The 21,984-nt window shown below is 39.3% G+C and overlaps 1 protein-coding gene across 1 annotated transcript in view; it reads right to left on the reverse strand.

Moving 5' to 3' along the window:
* The window catches only part of EIF4B (eukaryotic translation initiation factor 4B), a 34,774-nt gene extending 13,376 nt beyond the window's left edge, over positions 1 to 21,398 (reverse strand). The window contains exons 1-9 of the mRNA XM_014070803.2: positions 21,335 to 21,398; positions 11,070 to 11,228; positions 9,305 to 9,513; positions 7,771 to 7,893; positions 6,291 to 6,345; positions 5,441 to 5,581; positions 2,399 to 2,515; positions 1,147 to 1,332; positions 51 to 288 (exon numbers count right to left, since the gene is read on the reverse strand). Of these exons, the coding sequence (XP_013926278.1) occupies positions 51 to 288; positions 1,147 to 1,332; positions 2,399 to 2,515; positions 5,441 to 5,581; positions 6,291 to 6,345; positions 7,771 to 7,893; positions 9,305 to 9,513; positions 11,070 to 11,228; positions 21,335 to 21,347 (1,241 nt within the window). The 5' untranslated portion in view covers positions 21,348 to 21,398. The remainder of the gene's footprint in view (positions 1 to 50; positions 289 to 1,146; positions 1,333 to 2,398; positions 2,516 to 5,440; positions 5,582 to 6,290; positions 6,346 to 7,770; positions 7,894 to 9,304; positions 9,514 to 11,069; positions 11,229 to 21,334) is intronic.
* Positions 21,399 to 21,984: the final 586 nt, after the last annotated feature.

Here is a 21,984-nt window from a genome sequence, read left to right on the forward strand (position 1 = left end):
TCTGAAAACTACCATTTTGTCTGCAGAGAAGATAGCCTTCCGCTGCTCACCGTTCCCGGGGCCGCCTGTCTAGCCTGGGCTTATCGTCTTCCAGTTGGCGCTGCAACTTCTCTTGCTCCTTCTGGAGCCTTTCTTCCACTTCACGCTCTCTTGCAGCCGTGTCCACAGGCTTGGCTCCTCCAAAGATAGACGCCGCACGGCTAGACTGACTCGCAGGGGCTACAGACGTATCTTCTTCCTTGGGAGCACTCCGGGGCTTCAAATTCAGCTTTGGCCTCTGAGTAGAACCTAAGAGGGAGGGGGAGGAAGTAAAATAAAAGTTGGAGAAATTAATGGTACGCGCACACACACACACACACACACACATGTGCATGCACACAAACAAACAAACAAAAAAGACACAATAAATCCTGAGAGCTAGCTTCAGGTTGAGGAAAATCCAACAGCACAAGATCCATGAAACCTCATATGGCTTGCTTATCTAAACTATTAGTTGAAACTGAGAACTACCAAGAATCGAAAGACAAACTTTCTGCAAAGGAGTATTTCCCCCCACATAACAGCAATCTACTTGACATTTCTCCCACTAAACTTTTGTGTTTTGAGTCAGCGTACTAGAACATAGGGAGGATATGGGTAGGAGAGAAAAAAAGGACTGCTTGGGTGGAAACTTAATTCCAGATACCCCAAAGGTGCTTTTTCAAGAGGCAACTGGACTTTCTTGTTTTTCTTTAAAGACATTTCGCTTCTCATCCAAGAAGCTTCTTGAGCTCTTGGATAAGAAGCGAAATGTCCTCAGAGAGAAACCAGAAAGTTGCCTATTGAAGAGGCACCGCTGGGACAGCCATGATCTGGATGACTGAAAATCTCCACAGACATTAATTCCAGATGGGTTCCTCTGTTGGCTAAGTGAGATCAAAGGTATGGGACAACAAAATCGATTACAGCGGTGTTGTCAAAATCGTGGCCCACAGGCCAACTCTCTCACGCGCTGGCCACGCCCTCGCCCGGTTTAGCAAAGGGGGAAAAAGTTGCGATATGTTACGAGAGGACACCATGATGACACGAGTTTCATACTCCTGGATTACAGCAACAACAAAGGCTCAGCTCTCCTTTCTTGATACTATAAAAAAGTGTCAGGCCTACCTCTCTCTTCCCGCCGGCTGTCATCCCTGCCATAGTCATCCCGCGAGCTGCTGCTCCACCTATCCATTCGATCATCCCGCCTCTCGTAACGGTCCTCATAGCGGTCACCGCCACCCCTGAAATCATCGTCCCGGCGGTACCCACTGCCAAAGGCTCTTCTGCCACTGCCTGACCTCGAGTCGAAACCTGCACAGGAGCAAAGTTATCCCAGCAGTTCTTTCCAGAACAATACGAAATGTGTTATAGCGGACGACAAAAAGCTTAAGAAATAACATTCATTTAAAGTTTTCACGAGATACTTCATGGAATTTGCTGCACCAATATTAGCATAGTGATTCCTTTGTAAAATCCCTTGAGGAAAAGCATAACATGGTCATCTCAGGAAACCTAGATCAAGAAAATAATTCCTGTTAAAAGCACATGCTTCTAAAGATCTGATGAAGCTGCACATAGTCAGACCTGGATAGTAATGCTAGATTAAGGTTTAAAGAGGATTTTACACACAATTTGCAACACACTCAAAGATCCATGTCAGGAAAGCAGTGCAAAGCTAAGAGAAAAACAATGGAAAAAGGCTAGATATTAGCTATCAACATCTGAAGGGTTAGCTAGCTAGAACTTGCATATCAGTTTCCCCACATTTACCAGATTCTTACAATCATGCTAAGCCATAATAGAGGTTATTTGATTTGATGTAAATCCAGTCAGCTGTGCTTCTTCAATCAACAATTAAACAGACCCATAGAGCTGTATTTAATGCCAAATACTGAATCGCTCAACCGTGAGACAAATCAACGGTCCTACCATAACCAGAAGCTAGAAAAGAATCAGGACCTAAAAGTAATAATCTCTTATTTACTTTTAAATCTTATATCTCCCTAACCAACAGAACAACAAATGAGAGTGTACCAAGATGCCATTGTGCAGGAACAAGCAAGACTCATCATGTACAGTAGGTAGTATTTTCAAACTAGGTATGGCTCTATTCAACTCCAGAGCAATTAAGGATTGCTTCTGAGATCATATTTTCTCCTTAACACTTCTCTGCATCTCACATCCAAACTCCAATTATGCTCACTTTCAACGGAGAAATGCCTTTGAAGTCCCATTTGTTAAATTAGGATAAATATGAATGATTTTGTTCCAGAGTAATGAAGGGGGATACAGGAATGCAAAAGCAACAAAGATACAATTGTATGAAAATCAACATCTAAGTGTCAACCCCTAGAATGAAATCAGCTAGCTATAGTACCTCCTCTGTCATATTCTCTACGGTCATCATAACGGTCTCGGCCTCCATAGCGATCCGTATCTCTTCGGGGACCATCACGGTACCGGTCTGAATCATAGCGATCACGGTCCCGAAACCCTAAGACAGAAAAGAAAACATATTTAATTTTTACACAAAAGAAATGCTGAGCAATTACTTTCACAAAAGCATCCAACATAATGAGTAGTAAGGCGGCAGGTTTCAGACTCCATCAAGGATTGCTTCTTTATGCCTTCAATTTTATATCCCAGCTTTGTGTTTATACAATATACTCAAGGCAACTTGTAGCAATTAAAATAAAACTCCCTTGTTACGACCCTGTAGTCCATTAATTTAGGGTAGAGTTCAGGTGACTGGATGGAGCTGAGCAAAATATAAAATATAGAGCATAACAAAAGTACAGTTAAAATGCATAATTAAAATCAGCATGATTAAAAATTAATGCAAAAAGAGGGATTTTGCCATTTCAAAGATTGGAAGCTCAACAGCTGATTTTTATAATCTGAGTGTACAGCACTTTCATGAGAAGCAACACTGTTTTCATTTTGTCTGGTGAGAAAAGCACTTGCATTTGAAAGCATTGCATATACCAAAGGTATATGGTGAAAACAGAATTTGGATTGTTTCCATAAAATGATTAAATTTTATTATATACTCTGGAAAAAAGAATTCAAATTAGGAGTAGTCTCTCACCATGCTTTTAATTGCAGTCGTGATCAGGCCCATTAAATTGTTTTATTTAGCTTTTCTACATTGCTTTCACATGGGTATTTATTTTATCCACATATATTATTTTTGCAAGTAACACTTATTCAACAAACCTTCCTCCTTCTATTTTCTCACAACAATCCTATGAGGTGGGTTGAGCTAACTGGCTGGTTTTCGTGGCTAAGGTAGGACTTGAACTCACAGTCCAATTTTTTAACCTGGTGCCTTAATCACTAGACTAAATTAGACTGATCAAAATCCAGATACGTGGCAGTCTCCCTACATTTTCAAACGCAGGAGTGTTTCAATCCCCCCCCCCCCCACACACACATATCTCTGCCTTGTTGGCCCTCTGAATTCAAAAGCCCTTTTCCTGCTGCCCTCCACCCCCATCCCAGCTGCCCTTCCCCGTCTTCTTGCTGGGCATGCTCTAATCAAGTACACTCAGTCTGGCCTTTCAGGAGACGGCTGCTGGTTGCACGAGGCTTCCCTCCTGAGATCGCATGCAGTGGTTTCCTCAAGAGACCTTGGGAAGAAAGAATCACGTGGCCAGCAGCTGCCTTACTAAACTGCTGGGCTGGGGCAGCTAGGTCTTCCTGGGAGGGCTGTGGCTTTTTGCACTGCTTGGTTGGGCAGCTGCTGGTTTGCACTGTGGGGCTGAGCTGGCTGAATGCTATAGCTCAGGGGCTTCTTACAGCTCAAGTTATGGCATGCCAAGAAGCCCCCAAGCCATGGTTGTGGGGTTGTTTACTGACCCACAAGGCAGGGTGAAGGAGGGTGGGGAGAGATGAAAGATAGGCAATCCTTTACTGTGGAAGAGAAACTTGGGGCTAGGAGGGACCAAGCTAGGAGTGGCCTGGATCCAGGTGGGTCATTGTCTAGCAACTGATGGGACATGATTAATGATGGCAACAAGGGGTGTCAGGATTTACGTTGTTAAGTGATACAATCATACGTTTTATGACCACATTGCTTTATGCTGGACATTTCAGTCCTAACTGCTGTCGTAACTCAAGGGGCGACTTGTATTATGTTGTATATCAGATTTCCTAAAGTTGTTGTGCAACTAGACGTATTTGGAAATCTAAGTATATGTTATGGGTACTCTTGCAAAGTGGCTACATTGAAGGGCATGATAAAACAGTCTCCAGAAAATAAACTGCTGCCCATCATATCCAATATAAGAGCCATGGTGGCGCAGTGGTTAAAATGCAGTATTGCAGGCTAACTGCTCACACTGCCAGGAGTTCGATTCCTTCGATCCTGACCAGCTCAAGATTCACTCAGCCTTCCATCTTTCTGAGGTTGGTAAAATGAGGACTCAGATTGTTGGGGCAATATGCTGACTCTGTAAACCAGTGATCCCCAACCCCCGGTCCGCGGACCGGTGCCGGGCCGTGGAGTACCTGGCACCGGGCCGCGCAGCGGCCGGGGGCCATGATCACTGCAGCGGCCGGGGGCCATAGTTTCTTTCTGTATGCAAATTAGGGCTAACTGGCACAAGGGGTGTTACTGGACCGCTGGTGGCACTCTGACGTCACCAGCGGCCCACCGCCCCCCTGTGTCCAGCGCCGCCCTTCTCATTCCTTTTCAGCGCTTCAGCGCTGGCCGATTCCTGAAAAAAACCTAAGAGCGCCTGCGCAGCTACGTAGGGCTAGCGTAGACAGCGCTAGTAGCGTAGCCTTGCGTAGGCGCAGTTTGTGCTACGCTATCTACGCTAGCTATACTGAACTGCGCCTGTGCAAGGCTACGCTACTAGCGCTGGTCATCGACGCGCTCAGCGGGCCACGGTAAAATTATCAAAGGCTGACTGGTCCGCGGCGATAAAAAGGTTGGGGACCACTGCTGTAAACCACTTAGGGAGGGCTGTAAAGCGGTATATAAGTCTAAGTGCTATTGCTAAAATGTCACAATTCAGAGCCAGAATAACTTGGTTTTAACTAACTTCTAAAAAGCTATTAATTTGGATGCAGTCTCACTTCCCAATTCAATTTTAATTTTAACTTGAACCTTTTGCTGTATGCTATAATTGTAGTGAATTGTCAAAAGTTGCAGTAAGTGGTAGAATATGCATTAAATATTACTAAAGGTGTGATTGCCACTGAAGGCCATCTGATAGGGAATAGTTGGCTTCCTTGTGCAGTTGTTTGGCCACTGTAAAAACAGACTGAACTAGATGGGCCAGGGGACCATTCCAGCAGGGCACTCTTACAAAAAACATGCAATAGTCTGTAGCCTAGTAACGTATCTGCCAACAGCTCAGGGTAACAATATTTCAGAGTCTTGCAGGAAATTAGGAGGAAATCTAGAACTCACTGTCTCCAAAGCTATCCTCGCTTCTGCGAGGAGGATAATCATCAAAACTATCTGTAGTAGGACGTGCCCTCCAGTCAGTCTCGAATCTTTCTGAATCCCGGTTGCGATCACGGTCTCTGCCAAAAGAACGATCATCCCTATCTGCAGGAAGAAGGTGAAATGACCCACAATGTTTAAAGAGGCATATCTAATTCATCCAGTTTCATATTTCATAGAGGAAATTGTAAGTCCTCTTAACCAGAGCAGATGCATAAATGCCATTCGAACTGAAGCATGCCGTACAAATACTGTTGCAACAAAAATTATTTTGGACAAATGTTTGTAGGTCTTCTTCCAGCCATTGTAAAAGGAGGAATAATGGAAGGAGAGTTTAATAATCCCAGTGCTAAAACAATAAACAGTCCGGCATGGCATGGCATGACAAAACAACCTAATGTGAACAATAATAGGCAAAAAACCTGCTGAGTTGTTTATTGGTAGCTCTAAAAAACAGGGCTTCTCTCATCACTGACATGATGGGCATTTCTAATAGATATTCACTGCATTCTTGTACATGGGTATTTCGAAGCAAAACCTGTAACTTGTCGGTTTTATTCTACAATGCCGAGAATCAGTTTGTGTGAGATGGGAAGCCATATAAATTAAGAAAGATGGACAGACAGAGGCAAAGGAGGGGCTGAGCTTTGGAATCAAGGGGGTGAACAGAAAAACTGGCTTACTGTAAGAGATAAGCAAAATCTGTCCAATTTCTATAATACATTTCCATACCAGCTAAATATATCTGAATGTATGCAAGTCTTTCATGTAGTATAAGAATGCCTCAACTTACTGAATGCCAATGCTTACTTACCTTTATCCTGAGCTTGATCAGCAACATCCACTCGTATTCTCCTGTTCCCTAGACACTAGACATGAAACAAAGTAGTAATTGTTATATTCAAAAATGAAATCAGATTTAGCTTGCACAGATGGAATTACTTAGTGACTGGGCTCATACACTAAGCTAAGCCACATTTGGTTTTAGCTATGGTTTAGTCAACCATTTGGTTCAGATATCATGCTAACTTATCTGACATGAATTGCAAATTATAATGCCTTGGATCACATATCATGCTATGTTGTAATTGTATGCATCATGACTACCAATAGTTCTAAATGCTGATGAAATGATGCTAGTAGAGACCCCTGTAAATACCATATCCGTGAATGCTGTTAATGCTCACTTGACTTAAATTATGTAGCACCTTAAGAGCAAATACTTAATTATTTTTAATCCACAATATTCAAGGTGTCCCATGCCATTTTATTATTTTTCTGCAGTAAATAGCATGTCTATCCTCCTGAATACTGAAATATGTCCCATGTTCTCTACTATAATTATAAACTTTCACTTATCTAGCTATATTCAGAATCACCACAGAAATAGGAAATAGTGTACATCAAATTAAAATTAGCACATATTCTCTCTTGGAATCTGGGGTTCCCAAAACGTTAAATTATCAAGTTACTTTAAACTCAAAGTGAATTTGATGGTCTCCTTTTGAAAAAGGTAAATTATATAGAATGTAAACAAACAGATAGAAATGACATGTTACGTCAAAGCTCTATGTGATATCCTGGACAGTGGAAACCTAGTTATTTTATGGCCTTGAGATATTCTCACAAAATGTATCTAACTTTATTTTTTCTTCGATTCCATACAAACACAACTTATATGTATTTGGTGGCTAAACAGACTCACTATCAAGCAATAACTGCATATAACAAAGTAGACAGAATATTGAGTTAGCTGACTATTCTTGGGTTCAATAAAAGATGCTTCGTACTACTAAATAATATAAGCAGATATATATCCTGCCTCAAACAACTAAAAAATAAAGAGCAACCCCAAACTATAAAGCACTAATGTAAACTAATTAGATGATACTGTATAACATTAGTTATAACGAGTCCAGAATAAAAATAAACACACAAACATACCATGCATGGCTAATTATACTATTATACATGGACCCTAGAAATGAAGAGCAAAGAGGATTTAAGTGCCTTCTTATGATAACCTAATTGATTTGGGGTCATCAAAATGTTTTTAATTCCTAGTCGACAGACAGAAGTCTTCATAGTTTCAAATACTTGTGAGGGACACTTAGTTCCTGTATTACTGGGTATCTTTTTGATTGAATTCTTCCCCTGTGAATCTAGACTGAATTATGTCTTCAAAATGAAGTATTTTCTTTAAAACTCTACCCATTACTTAAATGAAGGGATTTAACTCTTGACTGTTCTTAGCAGTAATGGACTTTGCTTGCATTTAACAAGTTTCAACTCACCTCTTCATTGAAGCTCAAGGCACGGAGCAAGGAGTCTAAGTCTTCAAACTCAGCATATCCAAATCCTTTCAACCTCTCTGGGTTACTAGGCTCTCGGGGCAAACGAACAGCACTTATCTGCAGCTAAATGTAAAATGTGAAAAGGGAAAGGCTTTGTATAAAACTAACATAATAGAATTACAGTTCAAGACAATTGAAAAAAAATGCAGTTAAAATTAATTATTGTCCCCACTTTGTTGTTGTTTAGAAGAACCATTAAGATGAGGGAGAATGGGACCGCCTCACTTCAATGCTCTCTCTTTCCATCTTTTATCTTTATTTTTTATGGATTTTACTGTAATTTGTTTGATTACTGTGAGCTGCCTATAGTTGTTGAGAGTGAGCGGCATACAAGTTTGCAAGTTTGATAAATTAATATTACAAAATTGCAACCAATTAAAAAATAAAAATCATTATTAGTCACAGGCAGACTGAATCACTTGACAGAAAGATAGTAATGGATGCAAATGCTAGATTTTGTTCTTTAAATCAAGTCATTTATTAAGACAGAACTGAATATTATCCCAGAATCAATATATTGCCCCTCTTTCTGCAATTATCAGAATTTGTCCAAATTCTGGACCAGACAAATATTTAAGTTTATAGTGATTTGGAAGATTGCCTAGTATTTGCAATGTTATATAGCAAGGAAGAGATTTCATCAGCTTTTTGAATCACGTAATTCTTCCTACAAAATTACTTTAAGATAGTTACAGAAGAGTGTTGAAAAGAAATTTAACACTTTAAAGGCAGCTTCATCAGCCTGTCATGGGCAGCATTTCCAAACAAATGGTATTACTGTTGTGATCTGTGATCAGTGCAGAGTGATTAGAGCAGCAATTCCCAAATGATATGCCACAAGAGAACTGCCAGTTCTATGAAAATAACTGCTACTCTAAGCCCAGTGCAGCTGCTAACAGAAAAAGCTGTCGGATGCCTCTTTTCAGCTCAATGCTCTTCAAACCAAATTTAGATGGGTGGCTAATTCTACCCAGTTTGATTAGATCACTCATCTCATTCTTAATAAACTCCAATAAATTTCCTAATCTCAGACTCCAGCACAGTCAGAATAGTGATGAGTACAATCTCAAAACATCAAAACGTCTCAAAACAAAACATTGTTTAGGATATCTTAGTCTTAAAAAGAACAAACTCATTAAAAAAAGTTCAGGTCTTCCCTCCCTCCCCCCAGGTTCTTGGAAATTTCACCTATACACTGAGACATTGTTGAGAAAAATTGAAGAGATTCACTAGTTTTGTGATAGCACAAATAATCATGGTAGCCATTTTAGTGTTTCTACTAAAAGCAAACTCCCCAGAGTAGAGATACTTAGACAACACTTGAGTACACAGGGCTGTTATGCAAGGTGCAATCTCCACTCAGATTGTCTAGTATCTCAATTTCATTGAACATTTTTCCACCTTATTCCACGTAGCACTAAGAAGAAATAAACATGTTGCCTGCAAGGAAACTCAAGTTACCTCATATACTCACATTAAGTCCTCTGAAGAAATCCTTAATGGATTCTTCTGTTACATCATAGGGCAAATTTCCTAGAAAGGCAGTGTAGGGGGGTGATTTTGGGAGACGGCTTCTGTCAATATTGGGCTCCCGAGCTGCCCGAGGTGCAGTAGGCAGGATGGAACGGTCAATCGGAGGGGCTCGGTACACATCATCATCATTGCTATGCCAGGTGGTGGAAACTAGGAGAACATTTTTGCACATTAACAATCCAAATGATATTACAAGTAAACACTACAGTAGTTTGGAGTAGCACAGCCATTATGTTTCTAGGGATGGAGAGAATATCTGTTAAAGGGCGATTATTTCTGTTTAACAGTGTTATGTGCAAAACACAGCACATTTACAAATACATTTCCTCCAAATTTCTCTTATTAAAAAACACTATGAAACAATATATGAAACCAGCAGGAATCTAAGACAATTGCTGTTACAGAGATAATGAGTATAAAGTAGGGGAAAAAACTATTCTTGAAACCAAGAGAAGAGAACATATGTCGCTCAGGGTTGAACTTTGGAGTCCTTGGTGCTCTCTGAGCTTGGCTGTTTCCTTGCAGATACAGTAACTTGCCCTGCCAGGTTTGGTCAGGGTGTGGTTTTCTTCCTGGTTTTCTATGTGTCTATAGAGATAAACCGTTTTTACACACCATTCAAGTGACAATGAAAAACTAACTAGGCAACAAACAGGCAAAAATATATCCACTCCAGCAACTAACACCCAGATAAGAAGGGGTTAACAACAGACAAAACAACCAAGAAGAAAATAATACCCTAATCAAGGAACTATCAAGGGGGAAAAGCCGCATCCTTACAGAGAATGGCAGGCAAGCTACTGTATATAAACAGGGAATAAACCCCACACTTACTAGTACTAAAGATATCAATGCAAGCAAACAACCAAGCTCAGAGAGCACCAAAAATTCCATTATTTTTGAAATTCAAATGTATGGTTATTTAAAAAAAAAAACACATCAATTTTTACTAGCCAGCAAAAATGTATTAAAATGCCCCTTACACACTGGCAAATTCCTTCTCTTTCTACTCAGCAAATTACAGTGTGAGTTATTTCTCAGGGAGCATCCTTACTTCTCAGTTAATGTTCCTATTTCATATATGTTTAAGTAAATCAAAGCTAGCAAAAAGGGGACAGAGGAATGACAAATTTATCAGGCTAGTTTGAAATATTAGGACGGTGCAAAGTTGCCTCCACAGTAGTGCTGGTTTCAGAAATGTTTCAGTCATCTTTAAAGCTCAGCCTGTTGTAGCATCTGACAGCTGATCTTGAATATAGGTTTGGGTTACTAAGATTAACAATTTCTGTAAATGTAGAAACTCCTGGTATCTATTCCACTTTATTTACTTACTAGAGGGGTACAAGTTGTTTCCAATCTGAAACTCCAAATTTCAAGTTCAAAGCAGTTGTTTCACTTTGAAACATTCTATTTTGAGTCAAAAACAAAATGTGTCGGGAGTATTTCAAGCTCAAAATATTACCAGAAGAGTCAAAACAATTCAAAACAGCTGTTTTGAACTCAACAGAACACCCCCCCCAATTTGAAATGTTTTCCATTCTATTAATAGCTGTTTATTCACACAGCTAATAAAAATCATGCAAGAAAGTTAAGAGGAATAAACCAACCACTTTGCCAAAAATATCACCTGGATATTTCTTAGTGAATCTTGCCTATCAAAGTAAAACATTACTATTCCAGGTTGGGAGAGTTAATTTCCTCCTTACCATCTCCTTCCAGGTCGTCTGTTTCATCTGCCCAGCTGACTGGTTTTGGAATATAGGTGGGAGCACCGCCGCCGCCACCACCACCGCCGCCGCCACCACCACCCTCTGCCAGAAAATCCGTCAGAGGCACGGTCTTCCCCTTCTTGTTCTTCTTCTTAGCTGTAAGAAAAAAAGGCAAGTTCAGTTTAAATATGCTTTCCTCAAAACACCTGAAACTGAACTGCTTTTCCATAAGACATATTCAGGAGGATACCCAAAGCTGATCACTTCTATCGCAATAAAAAATATTCTGTTAAGTATTTTAAGATGCTATTTTGAAACAGTAAAAGGATAGTCAATATATCACTATAGCAGGGGTGTCAAACTTGATTTCATTGAGGGCTGCATCAGGGTTGTGTTTGACCTCAGGGGGCTGGAGTGGGTGTGGCCACCTCGATGTCACTCTTGTCGGGGGGCAGCAGTGGCGGTCTGAGTGCTCTGCCAGTGAAAACAGGCTCCCAAGATCCGTTTTCGGCTGCCACAGTCTCCTGCAACCCTCTGCAAGTGAAAACAGAGCTTGGGAGGGCTGGTCCTTCGCTGTTTCCAGGGCAGCACTGCAGGCCGGATCTAAGTACCCGATGGGCCAGATCCAGCACCCGGGCCTTGAGTTTGACAACCGTGCACTATAGAGTTAGGTAAAGATAGTTTCATTTTTAAAGCAACAAGGATAAATCCTAAATGCAGTTTTGGAAAATGGGTTTAAATTTTTTTTAAATAGTTTATAGCTACTATGCTTTATCTATGCTTCCAATAAGCTTTGCCTAGAATATCAGCCTTCAAGCACAACTAAAAAGAATTACAGCAGAAGGAACATACTTTCCATTTCCCTTATCTGCCTTTTCAACTCTATGTAAGTGGTAGTTGTGAGGAGCCTATCCAAAGTTATGTTCTTATCTGCCCAACAATGGAAGGTTTTTGTTTTTTTTGCATGTTAAAAAAATGTATGCACTTCCAGGGGAGATTTGGTGAAATGAGGATGCAGAGCCAACAATCGTGGCAAAGACCAAAGAACTGGTCAGTTCCAGATTGAGCAGTTCCTTGGAATCTCTCCAAAAAAGGAGAGGGTGAGAGATCACGCACATGTGCTCAAAGCAACTGCTCCTTGCAAGGAGACCTCAGGGCAGAGGTTTTGCCCACGTTTGAATGCCGGAAGATGACAGAATCAGCCATCTTTCTTGCAAACACAGGGAACCCATGAAAAATGCCTTCTTATTGGATCTATAAAAGAGGTTTGTTCAAGATTTGAAGCAATCTGTGCAATTGGATAAAAAAAGAATGAAAGAGAAATCAAATCCAATGACCATATTTGATTGTATTAAAGATTAAGACTGTTAGAATTAAAAGGAAAGAATACAAAGATAATTTATCTAATCAAGGTAAAATAATCATTTTTTGCTCACATCTTTTTTTCTTTTCTTTCTTCCTATTGTCTTTTTTCTCTTTTATTTTGTATTTGTTTTTACTACTGTAATTGAAATTCTTAACAAAAGTTTTATTTAAAAAAAGAAACTTGCTTGTCGATAAATGTATTTGCAAGAGACACTACTTATAATTTACAAATTAGTCTTTAAACAACAGAACTTTCTACACTTATCACACAATTCACCATGTATTCTTAGGGGTGTGCAATTTCTGTACTGCAGTCTTTGCTCAGCTCATCGTTCATAAATGCAAAACGTTTAATCTGACTGTTGATTTCCAAGGAATAAGACAAAAAAATTAAATCTGAATCTGGCCTGTACTACTTAAAAGACAGTAAAAACAAACAGATGTACAGCACTAATTTTCCATTTTTGCAAAGTTGATCAGTACTCATGTATACTCACAACACAAAAAATAGGCAACTATTATTGAAATGCCAAATAAACATAGCTATATCACTGATCGTATTAACCCCAAATAACCTTAGTTAGTCAAGTCTTCAAGTCACAGTAAGGCAAACCCCAACCATAGTATAGCTTACCATAATATGTGCAGAAAACCAGGAAATTCTAACCAAATTTGCCCCCAAGATTGAACATTCTCTATTTGTAAAATTCACATAAAATATACTTTGTAAAAAATGACAGATGTCTCAAAATTCAGATAAGGGAAGGATCTGGGTCTATAACAACTGCCTACAGGTTAACTAATAGAATTCAGCTGTCAACCATAAAGTCCTCTTAATTTAAGAACTAATTTAATTTAAAGGTTAAAATGTCACTATTTGTTCAAATGGCAATTAATCATACTCCAAAATATTTAATTCATTGAAAACATGTACATGCTGCTGATTTAAAAATCCTGAAGCAGTGATTATAACAGCATACATCAAAACAGAATTAAATAAAAGTTATACAGATCAGGGTGGCCTAAAAAATAAATTCCCTAATGAAGAGATATATTTTGAGAAAAATTAAGGTGATGTAATGATGAGAAAAGCAAATATAAAAAGACAGTGGTATAAAGCAGGGGTGTTAACACGCGACACGTGGCCCACAGTCCAGATACAGCCTGCACAGGCCACACCCACCCCAGCTCTGCAAGGACAAAAACAATCCCAATACAGCCCGCAATGCGATCAAGTTGACATCCCTGGTATAAAGGATTGGGGGGAAATCTCTATTCCCATTTCAATACATGCTAAATAATGCTATATTATAAAAGCACTCATGCTTTTCAGTTTCTAGGAGTAACTAGTTGTTGCTTCAAACTTGTTCCAGAGCAAACAAATAATATGAGCTCAAGACATGGATGAATGCCCTCCTCTAAAAGCTCATATCACAAACACGTTCTACAGTGTGCTAAGATTTCCTTTATATTTGAGTTATTCTTAAAGGGCAATGTACACAGGCTACTGCTGTTGCAGATAAAACAATGCAGATATTGTCTCTGCAATTACCAAGAAAAATTAATAAGGAAGCAACATTAAAAGAATAACAATCCAATGCTAGTAAGAGTTCATTATACAACACCTTTACTAATATTTCAGGATGCCTGCAGGGTCTGCTAGGGTTTTATCGTCTCTACAACTGTTGCACCCTTAAAATTTCTGCATGAAGGGTAAGGCATTAAGCCAATATATAAAATGGATTGGCAATGCTTTACAATATTTAATGATTCAGCTGCTGCTCTTGGTTCACATTACTTACTTTCTTCTGCAACCTGCATAGTAATTGGTCAGTCCCTGACCAAAGATAAACGGCATGGTTTTAAACTATTTGCTCCCTCCCCTCTCTTATTAAGAGTGTAAACCCTACAGACAACTTACAGAGACATTTTTATTTGCCTCCATCATGCCTCCACATTGTGATAATTTCAATTACGTCATCACATTATGACTTCACGGCAAGTCTGGCAAAAGATGTGCCTTTAAGCACATGAAAAGTTTCCTTATTTGTATCATTATCTATACTTTCTAGAAATAAGCAGCTCTACAAACAAGCACTGGAATCCTTGAGGAAAATTAGATTCTATATTTTATAGAATAAAATGAACAGAATCACGGGACTATAGGCTAGACTCAACAATAAACCATTTCTGAGAAGAAAGCAATGATAAATTGCTTCCATAATTTTCCTGTTACCAGGAAAATTACATGGATGTATCTATGAAGTCATGATAAACAAAGATTGCCCTAAAAGATTTTACTATCAGAGACACTGGTGCATAATACATGCTGTAAATGCAAGGATCCAGATTTAATCACTGGCATCAACAGCCAGATTAGGGAAGATATAGCTAAGACTCTGGAAATACCAAAACAAGTCATAGTAAATACACTCTTTCAGATTCCAATTCAAAATGTAAAATGTTCATATAGATGCGTTCGTGGGATCGAAACAATTTTTTGAATAACACTGAATAGTACTGGATTTTTTTTTTCATTTCACCCTAGTGTATATATAAACGCTATAGTTTATAAACCAGGATTTTAACTTTAATAAAATATATAAAAGGCTGCTTTACCTTTGTTACTAAACAATGTTTCTTTGGTTTGGGCTTAGAATGTTACATGAGCCAAACTAAAAATGTCTTCTTTAAGAAACAATAGCTCAACACTATGTGAGTTGGTTTTTTTAAATCTCAATATATTCTTTTAACCTCATTAAATGGAATTATAAAATTCTTCCACTAATGGAACTAGAAGGGAAGCCAATTGTATCTTCCATTTTCAGCCTCTCACATAACCTCAAAATCTGCTTTGGCAAGTTTGGGAACTATAGTGAGCTGTAGGAAGAAGGACAGAGGTAAAACATTGTGAAAATCATTTTCAAGCTATTAGAAAGCAGGCTGCCTTTATTCTGCATTATTCAGGGAGTAGAAGGCTGGACACTATAGTTTAACAACCTTAAATTACTCCGTTAAAAAAATCTGGCCCTGTTTTACAGGCCCATCTTAGCTACAGTTATATATAACCATTACGAATGTGTGGCCAAAATGTATGTTCGTAGTATCAAATGAAAACACAGTTCTGAAATTCCACTGTTGTTCATTTCATATCACTCTGGGATAAAATTAAAATAAAAACAAGGTTTAATCACACTATCCTTGGATTGTGTGCATTCAGCAGTTTGCTTTTAATGCTTTTAAAAATGGAAAACAAAACAAAGATATCAACGTAATTGCCACCTACCATGTCAACATGATACACCTAATTGCACAAATCTCCATTCTTTCAAAACCATGAGTTAATTTCAGCCATACATTTTGTTTTGCCATCTAAACTATTCTCAAATCCCTATAAGTACTCCCTGTTGTGAATACAGCAGCTTAAACGTAAGATAAAATTCTGTAATAATGCATGTCTAAGAGTACTAAGGTCATCTCCATACCATTTCCTTATCTGATACTTCAGACTAAGGTAGGAAAAGGTTGCTATGCCTTTTTAGCATCATAGTACACTTGTCAATTTTTTTCTTGACTTTCACTTTTATATCCCACAATGAACAAAATCCATGGTTCCTGAAAAGCTTCTACTCCATTCAAGTTTTCTACATAAACAATATGAAGTATTTGCCATAAGCCAATTTTAGTCCATAATCAATAGAAGTACTTATATGAAACCTGAACATGGGAAACATATATTCTCCCATCCCATTACAAATTGACCTTTTACAAATTACCCTCATCCTAATTTTTTCCTCACTTTTCCTATTCTTAAAAACTAATCCTAAAAGCTTTAGTGACATCACGATATATTATACTTGCAACTTACTGTAAGTTAGCTATTTCAACACATAACTGCTGCTGAAATACCACACACTTGTTTTATAAAGGAACAGCTCTGTGCAACTATTACCTGAAGCCAAAAATACATGCTTATTTTTGGATCCAAACCATAATTTCACTCAGAAAAAATAAACATTCATCATAAAAATCCAGGTTTTAAAGAGCTATAAAACTCATCAGAATGCTTTGAAGAATTTCTTGATTAGTAACTTTGGCTAAGACAAATCTAAAGTTATAATGCACTTACTCAGAGACCTTTATGCAATATAAAAAAGTGCATCAAAACTTGGAAAGCAGCAAAAGGCTCTTTTTCCATTTTAAAATGCTAATAAAATGCTTGCTGAAATCATTAGATTGAAATATATATTTTATGTGATATAGTCCGATTTTACAACAATATACACACATTTACAACTTTTAAGCTGTTTTCCTACTTCCTTACAGCCAAGGTAGAGGGGCCCCACTATTTCTGCACCATAAAGGAGAGATTCACTGTTGTGCAAACCAGTGTTTCAAAACCTTGAAAACAAAAGAAAAAGAAACCCTAAAGGCCTTGGATAAATCTAACCTTTATTCAACCTTTTTTCTGATGTATTTTAAAAACTATGTCAAACTCTTCAAATTTTATTTGATATATCAGCAAAATTTGGAAAATAACTGAGTGCCGTTTCAATTTTCCTGGCAAAGATAATAATCATTTGGGCAGAAATGTTTCAGTAATGGAATAAAATAGAACCATATTTTGTTAACTGAAATGTTGGGGACATGTTAAGAAGGAACTCTTATTGTTCTAGCACAATGAGAAAAAGTCATGCCACAAAGACTGTCTCTTTGCTTGGGAATCTTTCATATTTTGTTTGAAATATGAATATTTCAGATATATAATTCCCTCCCTATATCTAAAGATTATTACGTATTTTTGTACATCTTCCTACAAATATATTATCTAGGCTGCCCTGGAAAATATTAAATGAAAAATATAAAATAACAAAATCTATCTCACCTCAGGCAATCAATCCCCCAAGCTCTCAGCAGTGAAATTGTGCCAGAGTCAATCAAATAAGAAAATGCCAATGAAATAAGAAAATTTCAGCAAATTGTTTCAAAATCCTCTTGCTGCTTTTCAGAAAGAAAAGTCTGGTGCAACTGCTAACAAACAGCAGAAATCAAAAACATTGCTATTAATTGCATAGATTTATCTTTGCTTAGTAATTCTTTGGCTACATAAGTAATCTTTAACAAAAACAGAATCAAGAACAAAATTCTAAATATTTTAAGTTGAGTAAATTGTCAAGATGCAAGCTGATATAAATCAAACCTAACTTTATGTCACACATATTCAGATCAACAGTTTGTTACCAGACCAAGTTTACATTTATATTATTAATATACATTTACATTAACATAATTTGCATTATGCTATTATTAATTTTTATCTGTCTGAAAAAGCAAAAATGTAGCTCAAAACAATACTGGAAAATGAGGGGGCAACATCTGGGTTTTTTGCCCTTGTCACCTATATTCCCATTCTACCCAGAAAAGAATCTAGACTGGAAATGATGCAGTGTGGGGAAATAAACTGAACATGCCATCCACTTTTATACACAATTTCTCCAGGTAGCCACCAAAAGTTAAAACTGATCAACAGTAATTCAAAGACACATATTTTGAATCAACACTGACTTGTAAGCACATACAGGCATTGGGCCTGGGGCATATATGCCTGAGTTATGGGTAAGTCCAAAGTTTCAAATGTGTTGATCAGTTTCATGTGCTAACAACTGGGTGTTGGTCACAGTGTGGGTAACCTTGCAACAGGACTTCTGTTTAAGACAAAGAAAAGGATCAGTCACATTCAGGGAATTTCATAACAGAGTTTAAATGAATCTAAGCCTTTTGCATGGTGCTATTCCTAAAAGGTTTAGATTATTATAGAGCTAGTTTGGTTTCAGTGGTTAAGGCATCAGCTAGAAACTGAAAGACTGGTCTCGCCTTAAGCACAAAAACAGCTGGGTGACCCAACTTGGACTAGTCATTTTCTCTTCAGTCCTAGGAAGGAAAAATGGCAAGCCACTTGCCAAGAAAACTGCCAGTAAATCATGACAGTAAATAAATTTGTCCAGGCAGCCTCTAAGAACTGGACACTGAATGGAAAGAACCCAACCTTACCCAATACTTAAGCAGTGTTTTTTATCTGCTGTATTTCTAGCATAGTGAGTGGTGCAGTCAAGGTACAGTATATTTTAGAATACTTCTATAAAAAATTCTACAGTATACTGGCTGGCAACCAATTTCTATTGCAATTATGTTTGTTTGTAATTATATGTACATTTAAAAAAATATGTGCACTCTATGCACCCAATTGGGAATGGGGATTAAGATCCCTAAGTAAATGTTTTTAATTATGCTTCAATTTGTTACCCTTCTTCTGGGGAATCACATATAAATCTTTTTGCCACATTCCTTATGAACTGAAAATGCACCCTAAAACATACAGAACCTCCTAGATAAAATGCAGATGAAGGTAATTTTTTTGGAACTCAAAAAGCTACTTTTTAATGAAACTTTCTGCAGGTACTAATCTTCTGAGGAATAATGTGATAAAATTCTTGACGTCTAAATATTCTAATATGTTTCATCAATCAAGCGATCCTGCTATCTGATAAACCTATTAAATCTATCCCAGATCTATCACTCTGTTTCCAAAAATACTTTTTGGGCAAATAGTGTATTTGAGAGAGTAATGGCAGATACGGGAAAATAATTAGAATTAGGAAGTATACATTCAATTAGAAATTAACTAAGGTTTCAACAGTAAAGAGAGGCCACTCTATGATCTATAGCAGTTTCTGTGCAAATGATAACATTCTACCACATGAGGAAACCCTGAACATATTAAAAGCCTCAAAATCAAATCACAAAATTCTATTCAAGGATCATGATTAGTACATTACAAGCCTAGGTATTCCTTCTAAGGACAAAGCTACATAAGTAGTATTATCTGACGTATGCATAAAACAGCACAGTCAAATCAACTGGAAAAAAATGATTGCAGGATAGGCTTCATCTATCCATATAAGATAACAAAATGGTAAAGTCATCCAAACCATTTGATATTTTAATGAGGGACGTCATTCATGAATGTTTCCCAATAGTAAACACTCACCCACAAAGAATTATGAAGGCAGAACACAAACGCAGAAGCCTTACCCTAATGTGCTTCATGATCTACTGGCTTTCTAACTAATAAAAAGAAAACTACTGTTTTAAATTAGGACAGTAGCAGGGAGACTATGCCACATCCCCCCCCCAAAAAAAAACAAAATTGTAGTGGTAATATGTGTATAAGGCTCTCTATAATGGACACAAATGTATTATGGCAAATGTTACAAAGGTAGCAGTCAGCACATAGAACTATTCTAAAGAGAGCATAAATATAAACATCATTTTTAGAAATACAGGTAGTCCTCGACTTACAACAGTTTGCTTAGTAACGGTTTGAAGTTACAACGGCACTGAAAAAAGTGACTTAAGACCCCTTTTCACACTTATGACCACTGCAGCATCCTCACGGTCATGTGATTTACATTTGGATGCTTGGCAACTGTTTCATATTTAAGACAGTTGCAGTGTCCCAGGATCATGTGATCAAAATTCAGATGCTTGGGCAACTGGTTCATACTGATGACCGTTGTTGTATCCCAAGGTCACTTGATCACCTTTTTGTGACCTTCCGGCAAGCAAAGACAACGGGAAACCAGATTCACTTAACAATCGTGCTACAGAATCCATCCACAGACTAGGCAGTCCCCCCCTCCTCCTCCTCCCATTTCCGATAAAAAAAGGGAAGGCCTTGCCTCTTCACATTTCTTAACAGGGGATGACAACGATAATCACACAATCTACATCAGTGGCTCCCACCCTTTTTTTGGCCATGCCCCACTTAAGCATCTCTAAAATCCTGACCCCCCTCCCCCCACGGATATATTATTCTTACTTTACTCAAAAAGTGAACTCAACTGATGCGGAGGAAGCCTAAAAGGCCATTAACTTGGTTTAAACAAGGTTCAAATTGCCCCCGTTCAAATTCAAACTCCCCCCCCCTTGTGGAACCACTGATCTACATTGAACCCCTTTCGGACCCTTTGCAGTGTTGTTGTTTTTCTTCCACCTTCGTTCAGCAACCCCCCTCCCTTCAGAGCAGCCTCCAAGGTAGGCCGGATCGCCTTACGTCATTGCCAGTCATGCACGAGATTCAGGGGTATAATAAGCAAATGGCCGAAGGGGCCCCCATTGCCACCTCATGTGCTCGTGACCCCTAGAGAAGAACACGTTCCCCACGGGAGGGTTTCCTGATCGGCACCTTCGGAGTTTTTAACTATTCAGTCCTTTCTCCAGAAGGAAGATAAAAGATTGGGTGGGGGGGGAGGGCTGTGGTAGAAAGCGGGGTTCAAAAAAAATTTTTAAAGGGGGGGGACGGGTGGCTCGCGTGTCTCTCTGCACGCGGGGGAGCGCGAAGGACCCCACCCCCCAAGCCTTCCTCAGTGGGGAGCCATCAGGAGCTGCACCCACGTGGGTGCCGCCCAGGTCCTCCTTCCCCTTCCCACTTCAACCCGGGCCCGCCGCGACTGCGCACTGGAAGGCGGCCGAAGGTTCCATCTGCTCTTTCAACCCCCCCTCCCTCCCTTCCCCCACCCCCACCCCACGTGTAGATTGCTGGTCACTTAATTCGGGCGCGCGGTGCCGCTTCCGCCGCCCGCGTGCCCGAAGCCGGAACGACCCGAGGCCGCTCGTCGCGTTCGGAAAGCACGGCGCGCGCCGATTCGGGTTTAAGCCTTCCACCACCCCCACCCCCACCCCCGTCGGCGGCCAGCGGGGCCTAAAAGGGACGCCGAGGGCCCGCGGACGCTTCACGGCAGGCCTCTCCCCTGCAACTCGGCGTTGGAATGAGATCGAGCCGGACGCTACCGGCCTGTCTTAAAGCGAAGGCCCGCGTCCCGCGGAGCACCGCTCACCTGAGGCCGCCATGTTGGGATGAGCGAGAGAAGGCAAAAGGCCCGGATGCGCCCGTCACGTGATTATAGCGAAGGCGGCACCACCTCCTCTTTTCTCAGAAGGGCGGAGGCAAAAAAAAAAAATATTGGGGAGGGAATAGGCGAGAAACCAAAGGGCGAATTGGCTTTGCGGTTGACAACCCAAGAGCGGTGATGGAGAACTTGCGCGCGGGAACAAACGTCGGTGGGCCTGGATAGGAAAATTTCCTTTCCAAAAAAAAATAATAAAAATCTCTGCTCTCTAGCGGTGACGTTGTTACTGAATTTACTGCAGCCTGGCTGGGTCATTGGATAAATTAATATTGCGGCTTCCATAATCTGAAAATCAGAGATTTTGGAAACTTTAGAATTAGGAAATGAAAATGTGCACAGGCATTGTATTTGCTCCTAAACCCATACCTTCCTCCCATCAATATTGGCCTGGACAGAGTTTTACCTGCAAGGAATATTTATTTGCATTCCTTTCTCATTTTTGTCCAGCACACTGACTTCCTTGGGACAACAACTAAGACAATATGCATCAAAATACAGTGGTTTATATTAAAGGTACTCCTCGACTTACAGTTACAATGGCATCAAAAATAGCTTACGGCTATTTTTCACACAACCAC

This window comes from Thamnophis sirtalis, unplaced genomic scaffold, assembly GCF_051295495.1.
Source record: "Thamnophis sirtalis isolate CommonGarterSnake01/CBP01778 unplaced genomic scaffold, rThaSir2_p1.2 scaffold_3, whole genome shotgun sequence".
Lineage (NCBI taxonomy): Eukaryota > Metazoa > Chordata > Lepidosauria > Squamata > Natricidae > Thamnophis > Thamnophis sirtalis.